This window comes from Populus alba, chromosome 17 (genome assembly GCF_005239225.2).
Source record: "Populus alba chromosome 17, ASM523922v2, whole genome shotgun sequence".
NCBI classification, from domain to species: Eukaryota; Viridiplantae; Streptophyta; class Magnoliopsida; order Malpighiales; family Salicaceae; genus Populus; species Populus alba.
The window spans coordinates 20755471-20773421 of record NC_133300.1 but is presented as its reverse complement, the minus strand read 5'-3'; the positions used below and the strand labels follow the sequence as shown (position 1 = coordinate 20773421).

At 31.8% G+C, this 17951-nt stretch overlaps 2 protein-coding genes across 5 annotated transcripts; both read left to right on the top strand.

Annotated features, from left to right (window-relative positions):
- Positions 1-3263: 3263 nt before the first annotated feature.
- LOC118037136 (transmembrane 9 superfamily member 4) lies at positions 3264-7751 on the top strand. 2 transcript variants are annotated; one of them, XM_035043031.2, is made up of 8 exons: positions 3264-3456; positions 4338-4378; positions 4461-5046; positions 5146-5283; positions 5387-5543; positions 6258-6742; positions 7106-7352; positions 7451-7751. In XM_035043031.2, the coding sequence occupies exons 1-7, from the start codon at positions 3305-3307 to the stop codon at positions 7323-7325; spliced, it is 1779 nt and encodes a 592-aa protein (XP_034898922.1). In that variant the 5' UTR covers positions 3264-3304; the 3' UTR covers positions 7326-7352; positions 7451-7751. The 2 variants fall into 2 exon arrangements, with proteins under 2 accessions (XP_034898922.1, XP_034898923.1); XM_035043032.2 differs by having other exon boundaries at positions 7106-7356.
- A 5121-nt stretch (positions 7752-12872) lies between these two features.
- Positions 12873-17754, top strand: LOC118037138 (transmembrane 9 superfamily member 3). 3 transcript variants are annotated; one of them, XM_073405744.1, is made up of 8 exons: positions 12873-13306; positions 14126-14166; positions 14243-14828; positions 14927-15064; positions 15177-15333; positions 16100-16584; positions 17024-17261; positions 17375-17754. In XM_073405744.1, exons 1-7 carry the CDS (start codon positions 13155-13157, stop codon positions 17241-17243), a joined length of 1779 nt encoding a protein of 592 aa, XP_073261845.1. In that variant the 5' UTR covers positions 12873-13154; the 3' UTR covers positions 17244-17261; positions 17375-17754. The 3 variants fall into 3 exon arrangements, with proteins under 3 accessions (XP_073261845.1, XP_073261844.1, XP_034898924.1); XM_073405743.1 differs by having other exon boundaries at positions 17024-17274; positions 17358-17754; XM_035043033.2 differs by having other exon boundaries at positions 12875-13306; positions 17024-17274.
- The last annotated feature ends 197 nt before the right edge of the window (positions 17755-17951 follow it).

Sequence of the window (17951 nt, the reverse complement as noted above, 5' to 3'; positions counted from 1 at the left end):
GGGATGTTCTTGAAGCCACTAGTAACATATATATATATTTGGAACAGGAATTGTAAGACTTTATTCTTTCTTGATAAGACTGATCATAGAAAATAGGTTTTGGATGAAGGGGGAGGAATTTAGCATCATTAAAGGTTGCTACAGTACTGCCCGTTGTCTTCAAAGAGGTTTTCCCCGGCCCTTTATAATTATATCAGTGGCATGCCAGGAATAAATTTATCTTCCAAAATTATATTCAATTAAGGTTGTTTATATTCACAAAATAAGTTTTGAGAGATAAAATCTCCATTTTCAAAAGAACAAGGAGTGTTTTTTATATATAAAAATTCTTCAATAAAGATGACCTGTATTTGATTAAAACAAAGAAATAAATTTAATTTTAATTATATGAAAAAGTTAGTGAGATACTGCATAGAACTAAAAAATTAAAAAAGATAAAAAATAATTTTGAGAGGTATAACTCAACCGGTCAGTCCCTAAATTTGTTTTTTAGAAGTTACTAATTAGAATTTTACAATAAATATTTTAATCACCGAAAACTTATATACTTATTAATTTCAAGATCTGTAAAATTAATTTAAATACACCTAATCTCTAAGAGATGAATTCAAGTTCTATATACTCATATAATTAAAACAATTTAGAATGTCCGCTAGTAATTGACTTGTTTTAAGATATACAGTGTCTTCGTCATGTTTCCATAAAAAAATAAATGTGTTATTTCACTGTTGGAAGGAATACAAGGGGCGACTACATGCTGATCTTCAAAGTAACAAGATGGTGTCATCGTCCCTGTATTCCCAACACCCACTAGACAGATCATCTTCCTCTTGCCCTTTTAAAGATAAGCATAAACAAATAAATACATAATGGAATTTGAGTTACAGAACACAAAGCAGTGGAATTCATATTAATAAAGAAAAATTACAGGAAATGGTCTCTCGCTATATTCAAATCTCAATAGCAAAGAATATGTCAATATATATTAAAAAAGAAGTTAACGCTAACTAAAGATTTAGTCCATAAACTAATACATACATACATACATACATACATACATACATACATATATATATATATATTTAAAAAATTTAAGTAGAGAAAAAAATAAAATAAAATTTTAATTTTTAAAAAATATATTTTTAAAATATAAACAACAAACAGTTTCTAAAATTAACAATAAAAAGGTTTAAACTTTTTTCAGATACTGGGTTGGATCTGACAATTATGTTGTGGACTCTTCATTGGCTTGTAGCTTGGGCTGCTATACAATTTCCTTGTGATCTGTCCTGTTATTGGGCTTCGTTGCTTCTCAACGTTGAACAGTAAATAAGCTACTAACGTAGCAATCTTAACCATTTAAGTCTTATGAAAATACTTAATTTACTGCTAACTAAAAAGTATATTCATAGTTTTAAAATCCGACCCGGTCCGATAAATCAACTTAAAACCCAATTGACTTGAGACTGGAACGGAGCTGAATTAAAAAAAAAATAAGGAAAGAAAAAACCTGGTTGACCCAACTACTCAGTTGACCTGACAAGACTCAGTAAAAAATTTTGTTGTAACCCGTTGATTTTTGTTTTTTTATTATTAAAATAACGTCGTTTTGATTTTTTAAAAAAAAATTGATTCGAGCGATCCAATGACTCGATCAAAATCTAAAACCCGAATTTGGACTAAACCGAACCTAAAAACCATGAATACACAGACTGTTTATATATATATATATATATATATATATATATATATATATATATAAAAATAGCATACATTTTACACGCCACAAGAAAACTAGAGGTAAATTGTTTTTTTTTTTAATGTTTTTCATCTAAAAAGAATAATATAAAAAAAAATACATTGTATTTTTATGATTTTAATATATTAATATAAAAAATAAATAAACTATCATTTCAATTTATTTTCAATTAAAAAATACAATGCATACTTATGTAAATTTGTTTAAGTTAATTTAATTTCAAACCCATTAAATCTCAATTAATTTCTAATCAATTCCTTACAACACAAGTATAAAACAAGTAGGAAAATAAGCGATGAAACTACAAAATGGATTAGAAAGATTTGAGCAATCATCTCAAATCCAAATCCAGGAAAGAAATTCTTCATCATTCGAATAATTTGAAAGCAAATGATTTATCCAAAACCCAATTAAAGAAAAAAAAACTGTTCTTGGTATAGGAATAATTAAAGACAAAAAGTTACTCGTAGTGTACGAATTCTTATACAAAAATGGTTGACTGTTGAAAAAAAGTTTCATCACATTACAAAAAATATTAGAACATCAAAGCTAATGGCTTCAAGGAATACAATCAACTGGAAATTAAAATCCAGCAGCTATCTTTTTGCGCATCTCTCCATCAAGAAATCCCAAGTAAAATTTACTATACAAGTTGTTGTTTGTTCTCGTGAGGGGTCCAAAACCACCAAACCTGCAGCGCAGCTAACCTTTTATGGCTGCTAGGTGGAGTAGCATTCTGGTTGCCATCTAGGTTTGGTGAGCTGTGGAGTCATAATCCTTGGCGTCCAAGCATTCACACACCTTCAATATTAGGAGTACTATCCCTTAATTCTTACTTTTCAAATATTTCACGTTAGTGTAGATATGATGAGTTGATTCCTGGATTAAATTCATAAAAAAAAAAAACCCCTCTTAGAGAAGATATAATTTTTTAAAAAAAAAATTAATATGAATAAAATCTATAGAGATTAGTTTTAATTTAAGAAAATTGGTTTATTTAACCTTATGTTATAAGATTTGGTTTGATCTAACGAGTTAATTTTTAATTTATATTTTTATATAAATTCATTTGATTTAATTAAGTTTATTTTTAGCAGATTATTTTATAAATATGTTTCAACTGCTTAAAAAAAATCCATTAACATCAAAATTAAGAAACTCAGCTTAACACCATTATTTGGTATAAGACAGCATTATTTTTTTTTTAAAAAAATTATCAAATCAATTCTTATTAATCTTAACTAAATCTATAGGTTTTATGAGATCAACTCTCTAACCTCATTTGGCATGAAACTCAGTGCAGCTCCCTTAGATCTTGACCGGGTTTAAATAACATTAGTTAAATAAAAAATGAAATTCCAAAAAAGACCTCAATGATAAGTTGTGAAAATAAATAAATAATCTCACTCCTTGTGGGATGATAAAAGAAAAGCTTCTATTGACACGGGGGCACAACCGTGACAAAACAAAGGAGTCTCCAAATTTATAAGCCTCGCTTCCTCGATCTATCTTTCTATGCATCTGTGAGATACCGTGAGAGAGAAAATGGAGAAGAAACTAGTGCCTTGTTTGGTATTCTCTATTTTGATATTTTGCAGTGTGACCCATGTTAGATCAGATGCAACTGATCATCGTTACAAGGTAGGAGATGATGTCCCTCTTTATGTCAACAAGGTTGGACCTTTTCACAATCCCAGGTAATCCAATTTTCTTCAATTTTGGAATTCAATTCTTGCAGTTTTAATGCTGTAAATTCATGGGGTTCCTTCAAGTTTGAGGGTTTTTTTTATGATCGGGGAAGATGGGCTTTGAGATTTGGATTGGAAATGAAATTGTGAAGTTGAGTTTTGGAGAATTTGATTTTAGCATTTAAGGTTCTGATTCTGAAGAAGCCCCCCCCTTTTTTTGCTCTTATCTGTGTTTGTTTCTTTGATTTTCGTGGATCTAAACTAATGTGGAACTGGATCGGTGATTTGGTGTCCTGTAAAGGAAGATTAAATATTGGAACTTGAACATGGTAAAGAGATGAGTTAGTTACTAATGAAGTTGGGAATCTCGTATGGCTTAATGATTATACTTGGAGTTGATTAAGTGGGCCATCTTATGCTGAGGTTAGTGGCATTTTGGAAATGAAATTGTTTGACTTGGATAGAGAAGTCTGTAAGCAGGAAGAAGCAGTCAATAGAAGACTGGAACAGTGTCTAGAGATTCAAGAGGTGTTTCTTTCTCTTGTGGTTTCTTGTGAGCTAGAAAAGTTCAGGTATTTCAGAGAATTTTTACTTTTATTTCGTGGACGCTGAACTTGGATCTACATTCTCAGATCTTTTCAGCAATGAGAAAAACATCATTCTTATGTAAAATTATTTTAGTCTAAATTCATTCGTGTTGTGCGTATCTTGCTTGGATTTAGAAGTCTTGGCTGGTAGCAGATTGGATTAGTTTGAATTAGATAGGAAACTTGTTTAGTGCTTGAGACATTCTCAATCTTTTGTTATTATATTGAGATTTTAACAGTTCTCTATAAATATTATTACATTTTCCCTAGTCATGATTATCTGATGTTATCTCCTTCTAACAGTGAAACATACCGCTATTTCGATCTTCCTTTCTGTTCATTAGGTATGTGTCAATCTTTATTATTATTCCAGCTCTCAATGCTTCTGTTTCTACTGTGGAAGTTTACTGATGATGCTTAATACAGGTCCGACAAAGGACAAAAAGGAAGCTCTTGGTGAAGTGTTGAATGGTGATCGTCTAGTCACTGCCCCATACAAAATTGACTTTTTAAATGACAAGGACTCTGAAATTGCTTGCAGAAAGAAGTTGACAAAGGAGCAAGTTGCTCAGTTCCGAGAAGTTGTTTCCAAGGACTACTACTTCCAAATGTATTATGACGACTTGCCCATTTGGGGTTTCTTAGGGAAAGTTGACAAGGAAGGAAAAAATGACCCAAGCGAATACAAATATTACCTCTTTAAACATCTTCACTTTACCATCTTTTACAACAAGGACCGTGTCATTGAGATCACTGCACAATCTGATCTTAGCAATGTTGTGGACCTGACTGAAGATAAGGAAGTTGATGTGGAGTTTATGTACTCAGTTAAATGGAAGGAAACAGAAATTCCATTTGAGAAAAGGATGGAGAAGTATTCACAGTCTTCTTCACTGCCTCATCACTTGGAAATTCATTGGTTTTCCATTATTAACTCATGTGTGACAGTTCTCCTCTTGACTGGTTTTCTTGCCACAATTCTCATGCGAGTCCTGAAGAATGATTTTGTCAAGTAAGAAGAACATGTCAATGACTGAGTTATTAAAACATGTCTGCTTATGCTGCTTAAACTGTGTCATTTTCGTATTTTCTGATTCCCCATGTGTAATAGGTATGCTCATGATGAGGAGTCGGCTGAAGACCAAGAAGAGACTGGGTGGAAGTACATCCATGGTGATGTATTTAGATATCCAAAGTATAAGTCGTTGCTTGCAGCAGCATTTGGCTCAGGCACCCAGCTGTTTACCCTGTAAGTTCAACTTCAAAGCTGTGCTTTTGTCTCAAATCCATTTTTTTGAATTATTCTGTTGCTTAGCAGTCCGCTAACTTTGCTTACATATGTGCATTGGCAGCACAATTTTCATTTTCATGCTTGCACTAGTTGGTGTCTTTTATCCTTACAATCGTGGAGCTCTATTTACTGCACTGGTTGTCATATATGCTCTGACAGCTGGGATTGCAGGCTACACTGCAGCCTCTTTCTTTTGCCAGCTGGAAGGAACAAATTGGGTTAGTGGTTTTTTAATTCCTATTTTACTGCCTTGGCATGTATCATTCCCGGGCATGTCCCTAACACTTGTTATGGCTGTATTTTTTTTTTAAGTTTATTGTCTTCTAATTCAATTTCAGTACACATGCTTAATGGAATTTACAATGTTTCTTTAGAATGTGTTGGTTTTGGGATAAATGTTTTGTGAAATTTGGTTTAAGCATTGCCAAAGGGGGTGAAAATGACCTAATGCTTGCAAACTGTTTTCCCCATTCATCATATCTGAACCAACTGGATGCTATAAAAGCAAGCTTTCCTAGAGAAAGAAAAGAGTGGACTTGAAAGTTGATGGTGTACAGCCTGAAAGCTTGCATTAAATTTCAAATGTGATTTTTAGAAGTCTTTATAGATGAGATCAACACTTCAGAGTCACTGTTAGATATATCAGTTTACATGCACTGAAACTAAGTAATGCTAGACACGGATATGACTGCAATTCATTATTTTATGTTGGTTGTCTTTCTTAAAACTAGCACCTTCTGCATTCATTTGTTTAATGATATTGATGGTAATTAGTCATTGTTGCAATGATGTGTTTTTTGTTTGTTTTCATTGGGATCGTAGGCACTTGTAGTCATATTCTGTATTATTGCAACATTTCTAGCTCTACTCTAGAAACTACCATTCAAATTTCAAGACGTTATCCTTGACTGATTTGTATTTTGTTGTTGCAGGTCAGGAACTTGTTGCTAACTGGAGCCCTGTTTTGTGGTCCTCTGTTTCTCACCTTTTGCTTTCTTAATACCGTTGCAATTGCATATAGTGCCACTGCAGCATTGCCATTTGGAACAATAGTGGTGATATTTCTTATTTGGGCTCTGGTAACAACACCATTGCTGGTACTGGGTGGGATTGCAGGGAAGAATAGCAAGGCTGAGTTTCAGGCTCCCGTCCGCACCACTAAATACCCCAGAGAGATTCCTCAGTTGCCTTGGTATCGGAAAACAGTTCCTCAGATGGCCATGGCAGGATTCTTGCCTTTCAGTGCAATATATATTGAACTTTACTACATATTTGCCAGTGTTTGGGGTCACAGGATCTACACCATTTACAGCATCTTGTTCATTGTCTTCATCATTCTCTTGATTGTCACTGCTTTTATAACAGTGGCATTGACATATTTCCAACTTGCTGCTGAAGACCATGAGTGGTGGTGGAGGTATGTTTAACTATCAGATTGATATAAAGTTGACACCTCTGAGGTTATTTATTCATTTCCAATCATTATTATCTCAAAAAATATACATGTTCAGCCACAGAAAAAACATTCTTTAATGTTTTTCTCTAAATTTGAGTTAAATTTTGGAATTTTTTTTTATTATGTTTCTCTCTCTTGAGATCTAAATTGCTGGAAATATGCAAGCCATAACGTGAATTTTGGCTTTATGCCCTCTCCAAGCTTGCTTCCTTTTATCCTCAGCATGTACTTGTATTTTCTGTAAGATGTCATGCTTTAAAACGATACTTGATTGCCTGATACATGTTTCTAGACACTCATTTTTATATATTTGGTGTTTCATAGGTCTTTCCTCTGTGGTGGATCAACTGGCTTGTTCATTTATGGCTATTGCTTGTATTACTACTATGCCAGATCAGATATGTCCGGCTTCATGCAAACCTCATTTTTCTTTGGCTACATGGCCTGTGTTTGTTACGGTTTCTTCCTCATGCTTGGAACCATTGGTTTCCGTGCTTCCTTGTTCTTTGTCCGCCACATCTACCGCTCAATCAAGTGCGAGTAGGAAGTCATATGGTCTTCCTTATGTTCAGTGAGTAGGCTGCCTTCCTTTCTTTGAATACACTTAATTGAAGGCAACTCCGCGTGTTTGTATTGATGAAGGTGGTTTTTTAACGTGCCATGTTACAGGAGAAGCCACAGTTGGCTGGGAAAACTTGTTCTGGGATTGCAGGAGCTTTATGCTACTCTTGGAGGAGGATGGCACGTTCCATGGAGGACTTCTGTAATAACCTTTTTTATATATAGGAGAGGAACATGTAGGGCTTTAGAATGCTGTTAAAGAATTTGCAGTGCTTCAATGTGAGATAATCCATCATTTTGAATGTATTCTATCACTGTTAGAAGCCGTAGAGTTTGTGTTATTGGTAGCAGTACTTCGAAAATTCTTGTCTCCACAATTTATTATAGTTGCAAAATACATGTTCTGTCATTTATTCTCATAGGGTGGACTAGAAAACTTGAGTACGAGGATCGTCTGTTTTGTTTTTTGTTCAAGGGGAAACATGACTCTTCATTTTTCTAATTTCACTATTCTTGTTTCAATTTAATGATCCAAATTAGCTGAGATAAAAAATCAAGGTAGCTTCTGGATGCCATCAAAAGAGATGAATGAAGGTAGTGGAGAGTGAGAGGACATGTCATGTAGACGGAACCATAACAGTCAAAAGAAGTTTGCTGAAGAAGTTAGCCCGAATTAGGGTTAAACACAAACTTTAAAATTTTATTTTATTTCTCAATTAATAAGTCTGCTAAAGAAGTTTGTAGTGCTTTTTATAGGTTAGAAAAATCGATATGGACTCGGAAACAAAAGTCAGAATCCTTAGATACAAAGAAAAATAGCATAAAATCTTAAACAAATGATAAAAACAAAAATATTTAGAAAAAAATAACAAAATTAGCCTAGCATTGATAAGTGACCCAAAGACTTTGTATATGAAAACTGCTTGTAGAATTATATGGAGAAATCTGAATTATTTGGAGAAATTTAATTTGATTAAACAGGTCAATATTTTGTTATTTTAGTTTTAAATTATTATTCTAATCTAGTATGATCAAGTCTTTTCCAGAGTCTAAACTTATTCCAATACTTTATAAAAACATATATTAAATCATTTAAATGGTATATTTTAGCTAAATCCTCAAATTAACTTATAAAACCTTTAATGTCTGAAACCCGGTTGCATCAAAAAAAAATAATTTGAAATTATAAAAAATTATTTTAAAACTAAACATAATTATTTCATGTTTTTGCAAACTTTTCAACATAAATTTCTCAAGATTGTCAATTTCCTTCAATTATTGCAGTTCTCTTTTGCCTATTTTAGTAGGATAAAGACTTTTGATATTATGTTAATAAAAGCTTTGGTCAAAGGGACAGATCACCATTTGATGGTGATTAAGGCAAATACATTATCTTTTTCTTGGAGAAAATCTATATGAAAATTGCTTATACAATCAATTAGAGAAATTTAAATCTGATTTAACAGATTGAATCTTTTGTTATTATAGTTTTAAGTTATTATTTTAATCTAATATGATCAAGTTTTCTTTTAGATCTAAATATGTTCCACATCTTAAATCATTTATATATTATATTTAAGAGCAAGTCCTCAAATAATTTATCAAAATTTTTAATTTTTGAAAACTTTTGAACTTGTAAATCTTGTTTTGAATGATAAAATTTTATTTTAAAACTAAAAATAATTGTTTTATGTTTTTGCAAACTTTTCAACATAAATTTCTCCAATTGATTGTTAATTTTTTTTTTATTATTATTGTTGTTTTTTTTTTTTTTTTTTGCGTATTTTAGTAAGATAAAGATTTTAATATTATGTTAAAAAATATTTTGTTCAAGGGGACAGATCACCATTTGATGGTCATTGAGGCAAATACATTATCCTTTATTTATTTATTTATTTGAGAGGCAAACTCAGGGTAAAATGGGGTATGGCAATTAAAGCAAGCCTTTTCTTTTGTTTTATTTTTTTTTTCCTGATTTTCTTGGTCATGAGTTAGCCATATTTTATCTTGCATATTTTAACAGAAAAGTATGGTCCGTTCTAAGACCAACAAAAACATTACAATAAGATTTAAACATAACATCAACTTCTATTTATTTGTAAAAGAAAATTATTTTTTTTTAGGAAATTAGAAACAAGATAAAAAAAAAATACGTAAGCAAATATAATTGCTTATTACAACATTTCGGTTTTGCTATCAGATTTGAATTTAATTGATTATCTTGATTATTTTATTTAAATTTAATAATATATTATTTATCAATAGTCCAAGTCTCATATCTTTAACAGGTTATTTTTATTACTTTATTATTTTATTTAAATTTAATAATACATCATTTATCAATGAATACAAGTTTCAGATCATGAATTTAACAAGTAAAACCATGTAATTAATAAGACAATTCAAACTTATAATTTTAAAAAAATAAAAAGGATTATTTTGTTATATTAAAAAAAAACTAGTTCACAGTAAAACACGTCTCGAATCAAATTCTAGTTCAGCAAATTATTGAATTGACTTGTTAAATAGAGTTTTATAACTATATTTAACACTAGTCTTGAATAGTGAGGGGGGAAATTATAAATTGAAAGCAGTTTTGACTAATGAACAGGCATCACACGACATAGATTACGATTCAAATAAAAATAAGAACAGATTAGAAATTAAAAGACTGGATCGATCAAACCTTCATCAAATAACTATAATTAACAAGGTCGCTTGCGTTCTTAACACACAAAGTGATTTCTTTCTGTATTTTTAGTCTTTTGACCTGACCTCCATGCTTCAATTACATGGAAAATAGCCATGACAACCACGCCATGGAAAAGATAGCAGATCAAAGTGAAAGCAATGTACCACAGAAGCTAGCACAGACCTCAGAATTAACCACAAGTAGATGGCATGATAATTTCGATATCTAGGGTTGTTGAGTTGTGAAGTTGTAATCCTTGGCATCCAAGCAATCACTCGCCTTCAAAGTTTGGAGTGTTCCTTCCATTTCACTCTTCTTATGCCTGTGTTGAGATCTAATCTAAGTGAAGTCAACCCTCTTCTTCATATTCGAAGGGTATAATTTATTGCCATGCATTGGAAAGATGGGCCTAGTTTTATTTTATTTTATTTTAAATTGATCCCATATACTGCTATCAAGTCACAAAGCATAGATATAACTAGATTATTAACTTCCATCGTGCTGCTGCCGTTGAATCAAATTTTTTTTTTTTTTCTAATAAAAAAATTTAATTATAAACTCAAAAAATTGCATTTTTTTATTATACATAAATTTTTTCAAATATTATTATTTTTTTTAAATTATAAAAATCTAATAACAAAAAAAAAATAAAATAATTATGTAATTCCTATCAATAATGTTAAAGGCAATTAAAAAACAAATACTAAAGTAAACTTTTAAAAAAAGATTGATATGAAATTGAAAAAGAAATAATTACATGGAATTAAAAAATAAATAAAAAAAATAAAAAATTAAAATTACAACATATATATAGTCATTCCTTCTAGTGTTTTGTAATAATAAAAAAAATGAGGTGGAATGAGGAATTCATAAATGAGGGTTGAAATAAAAATATATATATATAATATATATATATATAAATATATATATATATATATATTATAAGCATGATTAATTTCAAAATAAGGATGCATTAGGATTTTTTAGAAAAAGTAAATATTTATTTTCTTATTTTTATTTCTATTTAGTTTATAAAAGTAAGTATTATGCTTAATAATTTTATTTTTTTCTTAGTTAGTTTAAGACTTTTATTGTTTTTCCTTTATCTTTGAGTTTTATAGTGTTTTTAGGTTAGTTTTTAGATTTTATATAAGAAAGTTGCAAGTTTCTTGAGAGGTAAACTATTTAAAAATAAATATTCAGCAATAAGATTGCGAGTTATTAGGTTTCTTTGTGATCCCTTCTTTTGGAGTTGCAATCTCCTATATATGTTTTTGTGCTTATTGTATTTTTTTCATTCCATGTCAATTGATATTAGAGTCTAATGATCCCAATAATTATTTTCTTGTCTATGCTGGATTAACATGGATGAAAAAGATAATAGAAAAGATATGTTTATATATAAGGGGATGAGGAGGTCCCCTTGAAGAAAAGAAATATTTAAAAACTAGTAATATAAGACATTTAGTGACATATTGAAAAATTGAAAGGAGGTGTTTAGGATATGGTGATAGAAAATATATAGAGACAAATTACAAAATCAACTCGTTTATTGGCGACAGTGAGTAGCCTGAAAGATCGTGAAGAGAGTGATTATTGATCCATGTCTAATTTTAAGAACATTTTAAAGGCTTGAACAAGAAAACAACTTATTAATTGGATAAAAATGATCATAGTTTTTTTGTGAATTAGAATCAAACATCAAATTGATGAGAATGTTAAAGTGATGTTGAAGGATGTGCATCAAATTTGTCAGGAGGACTTTAGAATTGATAAGATCAAATTGATGTCATTGTATTTTGATAAAAGTTGTGAGACATATTTTCAAATCTTCTCCTAACAATAAAATGGTCCCATTATTAGAAAAGCTAAGCATGTTGATATTATGTTTTTAGTAAAAAGATCAAGTAAGTAAATATTGAAAACTCTTGATTGAACATTCATAAGATCGAGGCAAACACAAATTAAACTTGAGGAGGAGTTCTTTCAAATTTAGAAAAACTTGATATAAAAGGATTTTTTTATTTTTTTTGTTTTCTTGGTTATTTTTTTTTAATTTTTTCATATTTAGTTTTAATATTAAATATTATGATTAATGATTTTATTTTTTGTAATCTGAATTATGATTTTTATTGTTTTTTCTTATTTTCAAGTTTCCTATTTTGTTTAGATTATTTAAAGAATTGTAAATTTTTAGAGGGGTAGACTATTTAAAAAAAAAAAAAATATTCAATAATAAGATTGTTAATTAGGGTTTATGTGTAATCTATTCTTTTGAAATTTTGTGTTTTTGTACTTATTATCTTTTTTTATATTATTTGGTCAATAAGTTAAATTTATAAACACTAAAATGAAATAAAAAATTTTGTGGGATGCTAAATACCAAATTATTTTGAAAAATAAAGGTTGTTCGTATCATTCATGTTTTTGAAAAACCAAAATTTAAAACTTTTTTCCCTTTGTTTTTTTAAAATAAAATTTCTATAATTTTGACAAGCCTGCTGGTTTTGCATTTTAAAAAAAATTAATTAATTTTTTGTTTGAAGATAAAAAAAAAACAAAAACAGTAACATTAAAATAATGGTTGATTATTGTTTTGAAACAGAAAAAATAAAAATAAAAGAGACATGTTATTTTATACCTCATGTTTTAATAATGTATAAATTTATTTTAATTTATTCTAAAAATTATTTATTTTATGTACTTGTTTTTATTTCTCTAATAAAATATATCTTTTTATATTTATTTATTATATTCTAGGATATTAACAAGATAAAACTCAAATAAAATCAAACAACATCTCAATAATTTAAGAGTTAAAGCTGAAAATTCTCAAAACTTCTAGGATGGCGCATGGACTTCCAAAGCAAAACCTCGTTTATAGTGGTCATAATTCTTTTTTTCATGAACGCATTTAAGAATAAAAATAATTATTTTTTAATTACTCTCCTAATCTCTTTCTCGTTATTTGAGGAAGGCCTCAATTTTGACACGAACCATTTTAGATTTGTTGGAGCCACAACCCATAAAGTCTCCATCTTTATAAATCTCTCTCCTCTCTCTCTCACCCCATAACTATCTAACTCTCTCTTCTCTTTTTGTGAGTTACAGTGATTGAAAATGGAGAAGAAACTAGTGCCTTGTATGGTTTCATTTGTTTTGATATTGTGCAGCGTGTCCCATGTTAGATCAGATGCATCTGATCATCGTTACAAAGTTGGAGATGATGTCCCTCTCTATGTTAACAAGGTTGGACCTTTTCACAATCCCAGGTAATCCAATTCTCGATCTTTCTTGCTGTTTTGATTAGGTTAAGGTTATTGGTCTTGTGGGGTGTCTTCAAGTTTGTGACTTTTGATGATTTAGGAAGTTGGGGTATGTGGGATATGGATTAGAAATGGAATTGTGGAGTTGGGTTTTGGATAATTTGATTTTAGCATTAACGTGTCAGATTCTGTGGAATCCATTTTTTTTTTTTGGTTTTATGGATTGGTTTCTTCAATTGTTGTGGATCTGAGCTTATGGGAAGTGGATCTTATGATTTGGTTTCCTAAAAAGGAAGATCAAAGATTGGAACTTGGAGTTTAACATGAAAATGCTGTTGATGTCACTTAGTTGCTAATTAAGTTGGAAATTTAGCATAGCTTAATGGTTGTACAAGGAGTTGGTCTAGTGGATCCCTGGGGAGATAGTTGAGGAAATGCTTAATGGGATTTTGGAATGCAAGCTTTTGGATAGAAACATTTGCACGTAAGTAGAGTCTGTTAGTTAAAGCCCAGAATAATGTCCAGTGACTAGGTGTTGATTTCTGTTTCTGGTTGTTTCTTGTGAGCTGGAAAAGTTCAAGTATTGGGTTTTCCTTTGTTATTGCTGAACTTGGATCTCAGTTTTAGATCTTTAATCAGTCGCTGGAACTCTTTTTCTGTAATCGTACATGAAATTATGCCGGAACTTAATTGATATTTACTGTGGTCATCTCTAGACTTTTGGTTTTCATTTTGAGATTTTAACTGTTCAACTGTGAAAACTTTCGTTAGTATTTTTTTATTCATAATTGTTTGATATTGTTTCTTTCTTGTTCATTCTGTCAGTGAAACATACCGCTACTTTGATCTGCCTTTCTGCTCATCAGGTCTGTATCAATTCACATTACTCGTACTATAAAGCTTTGTTTTATTGTGGAAGTTTACTGACGATGTTTAATACAGGTCCTACAAAGGACAAGAAAGAAGCCCTTGGTGAAGTGTTGAATGGGGATCGTTTAGTCACTGCCCCATACAAACTTGAATTTTTAAATGACAAAGATTCTGAAGTTGCATGCAAAAACACGCTGACAAAGGAACAAGTTGCTCAGTTCCGAGAAGCAGTTTCCAAGGACTACTACTTCCAAATGTATTATGATGACTTGCCCATTTGGGGTTTCTTAGGGAAAGTTGATAAGGAACGCAAGAATGACCCTAGTGAATACAAATATTACCTGTTTAAGCATCTTCACTTTACCATCTTTTACAATAAGGATCGTGTCATTGAGATCTCTGCACAATCTGATCTGAACAATGTTGTGGACCTTACTGAAGATAAAGAAGTCAATGTGGAGTTCATGTATTCAGTTAAATGGAAGGAAACAGATATAACATTTGAGAAAAGGATGGACAAGTATTCACAATCTTCTTCACTTCCTCATCACTTGGAAATTCATTGGTTCTCAATTATTAACTCATGTGTGACAGTTCTCCTGTTGACTGGTTTTCTTGCCACAATTCTCATGCGAGTCCTGAAGAACGATTTTGTCAAGTGAGAAGAACATTTCAATGAATATGTTATTAAAACATGTCTGCTTATGTTGTTTAAACTGTAATTTTCTTATTTTTTGATCTTCCCATTTGTAATAGATATGCTCATGATGAGGAGTCAGCTGAAGACCAAGAAGAGACTGGGTGGAAGTACATCCATGGTGATGTATTTAGATATCCAAAGTATAAGTCTTTGCTTGCAGCAGCAGTTGGTTCTGGCACCCAGCTGTTCACCCTGTAAGTTCAACTTCAAAGCTGTGCTTTTGTTGGTTTTGTCTCATATCCATTTTTTAAAGTTATTCTGTTGCTTAGCAGTCTGCTAACTTTGCTTACATATGTGCATTGGCAGCACAATTTTCATTTTCGTGCTTGCTCTAGTTGGTGTCTTTTATCCTTATAATCGTGGAGCTCTGTTTACTGCACTGGTTGTCATATATGCTCTGACAGCTGGGATTGCAGGCTACACTGCAGCCTCTTTCTTTTGCCAACTGGAAGGAACAAATTGGGTAACTTGTTAAGAATTCCTTTTTCATTGCCTTTTGCACTTATCATTGTCATTGTTTTGTGTGTTCTAGACAATTGTTGTTACTGTGTGTCTAAGGATGTTGTAGTTGGTATCAAATTTGGTAAATGGATATATAGGAATTCTCAGTGTTTCTTTGAAATGTGTTTTGCTTTAAGATAAATGCTTGGTGAAAATTGACTTTTGTCAGAATCAATTTGGTTTTCCTCTAAACACTTTGTGGAAATTGTCCGAAACATGGAAACGGGGGTCAAAACCACCTTGTGTTTGGATAATGTTTTCCTCTCTTATAATAGTTGAACTAACTGGGATGCGAAAGAGAAGCTTTTCGAGAGAAAGCAGTGAAAGAAAACAATGTGCTTGAAAGTTGGTGTACTGCTTCCTGAAGGCTTGCGCTACACTTGAAAAGCTAACCTCAGAAGACGATAAATTAGAGCTCAACAGTTCACAATTGCTTCTAATAAATTTACATACATTGAAACTAAGTAATTGTAGAATTGGATACGAGTGCAATTTACTATTTTGTGCTGGTTGTGGCTTTATGAAAATTAGCATGGTTTGCATTCATTAGTATTATGATAGTGACGTTAATTGATCATTATTAGAATGATGAAATCACTTTTCAGCAGCATTGTTTGAATCCATGATGTCTTATGCTCTATCATTGCAGAACTTCTAGCTACTCTAGAAACTACCATTCAACTTTGAGACATGCTAGGCTAAGAAGTTCTGAAATTCTGGTTTTGCAGGTCAGGAACTTGTTATTAACTGGAGCCCTGTTTTGTGGACCCCTGTTTCTCACTTTCTGCTTTCTTAATACCGTTGCAATCACGTATAGTGCCACTGCAGCATTGCCATTTGGAACAATAGTGGTGATATTTCTTATTTGGGCTCTGGTAACAACACCATTGCTGGTACTGGGTGGGATTGCTGGGAAGAATAGCAAGGCTGAGTTTCAGGCTCCCGTCCGCACCACTAAATACCCCAGAGAGATTCCTCAGTTGCCTTGGTATCGGAAAACAGTTCCTCAGATGGCCATGGCAGGATTCTTGCCTTTCAGTGCAATATATATTGAACTTTACTACATATTTGCCAGTGTTTGGGGTCACAGGATCTACACCATTTACAGCATCTTGTTCATTGTCTTCATCATTCTCTTGATTGTCACTGCTTTTATAACAGTGGCGTTGACATATTTCCAACTTGCTGCTGAAGACCATGAGTGGTGGTGGAGGTATGTTTTACTTTTTGATAGATATAATTTCATGTGTAAAATGCTAATATCTCTGAGCTTATTGTTTCAATTTTGCATCATTATCAGCACAAATAAAATATCTGGGAAGTTTTGCTCGCAAATAACATTCTTTAGTTTTGTATTTTGGTTTCCAACTTTTTGTGAAATGTTAGCAGATTGTGTTTTTTCATTCTATGTTTTCACTCTTGAGATGTTATTTAAATTACTGGAAATATTCAAGTCACAATGTAATTTTTTCATCATCGGGTTCCTGTTATGAATTTTCCTGATGTAACGGTCTCCTAGCTTGCTTTATTTTTTTTTTCATCCATTGCATGAATTTTCCTTGTGTTTTCTGAAGTGTCGTGTTTTAAAAGGATATCTGATTGCCTGATTCATAATGCTACACACTCACCCCTCTGAATTTGGTGTTTGTCAGGTCGTTCCTTTGTGGTGGATCAACTGGATTGTTCATTTATGGCTATTGCTTGTATTACTACTATGCAAGATCAGACATGTCAGGCTTCATGCAAACCTCCTTTTTCTTTGGCTACATGGCCTGTGTTTGCTATGGTTTCTTCCTCATGCTTGGCAGTATTGGGTTCCGTGCCTCCTTGTTTTTTGTCCGCCACATTTACCGTTCAATCAAGTGCGAATAGCAAGCCATATCATCTTCAGTATGTTCAATGGGTACGCACACACTCCTGTCGATTCTCTTAAGTAGCCTAATTGTTGAGATCTACACGGTTGTATCCATGAAAGTGATCATATAGTATCTCTCATGTTACAGGTGAAGCAGCGGTTGGCCGGGAAATCTGCTCCTGGATTGATGGAGTTCTATGTCACAACTTTTGAGAATTCTGGCACATCACATGTAGGACTTTTAAGATCTTTTATAGGAATTGTTTGTGTAGGACTTTAGAATGCAGTTAATGATTTGTAAGCACAAGCTGTCTGTTTTGAGTCCATTGTAAGCTAACGCCGTTATTTAACAGAAAACAAGTGCCCAATTGCCGGCAATGGCGAGTCTCAGACAATTACAGCTATGGTGCCGATATATAATGGTAACGGCCGTTATTGTAAAAATAACTGGTCAATAACGGACTACTCACTCATGATTGTTGTCTTTGCATTTTGGGTTCAAGTTTCACACTTCACCTCTTCTGATAATTATAATATAGTGCTTAATATGACATTTAACTAATGAATCCTTATTATCTTACATGTAAAAACATTAAGGAATTTATATCCTCAAGGAGGAATGTCGCGTTGACCCTACAACCCACAACAGCGAAAGCTACCGAAATTTGGTAGCCAAACGCGCTTACTCAGTAACGACGGTTTTTGCATGGTCATGACATTATTTA

Excerpts from the sequence above, each read along its gene's own strand:
- LOC118037138 (XM_073405744.1), top strand. The coding sequence starts at position 13,155 with ATGGAGAAGAAACTAGTGCCTTGTATGGTTTCATTTGTTTTGATATTG. Across the intron at positions 14,829-14,926 it reads CTGAAGAACGATTTTGTCAA|ATATGCTCATGATGAGGAGT; the intron begins GTGAGAAGAACA and ends CATTTGTAATAG. Across the intron at positions 16,585-17,023 it reads GACCATGAGTGGTGGTGGAG|GTCGTTCCTTTGTGGTGGAT; the intron begins GTATGTTTTACT and ends GGTGTTTGTCAG.
- LOC118037136 (XM_035043031.2), top strand. The coding sequence starts at position 3,305 with ATGGAGAAGAAACTAGTGCCTTGTTTGGTATTCTCTATTTTGATATTT. Across the intron at positions 4,379-4,460 it reads TCTTCCTTTCTGTTCATTAG|GTCCGACAAAGGACAAAAAG; the intron begins GTATGTGTCAAT and ends TGCTTAATACAG. Across the intron at positions 5,284-5,386 it reads GGCACCCAGCTGTTTACCCT|CACAATTTTCATTTTCATGC; the intron begins GTAAGTTCAACT and ends GTGCATTGGCAG.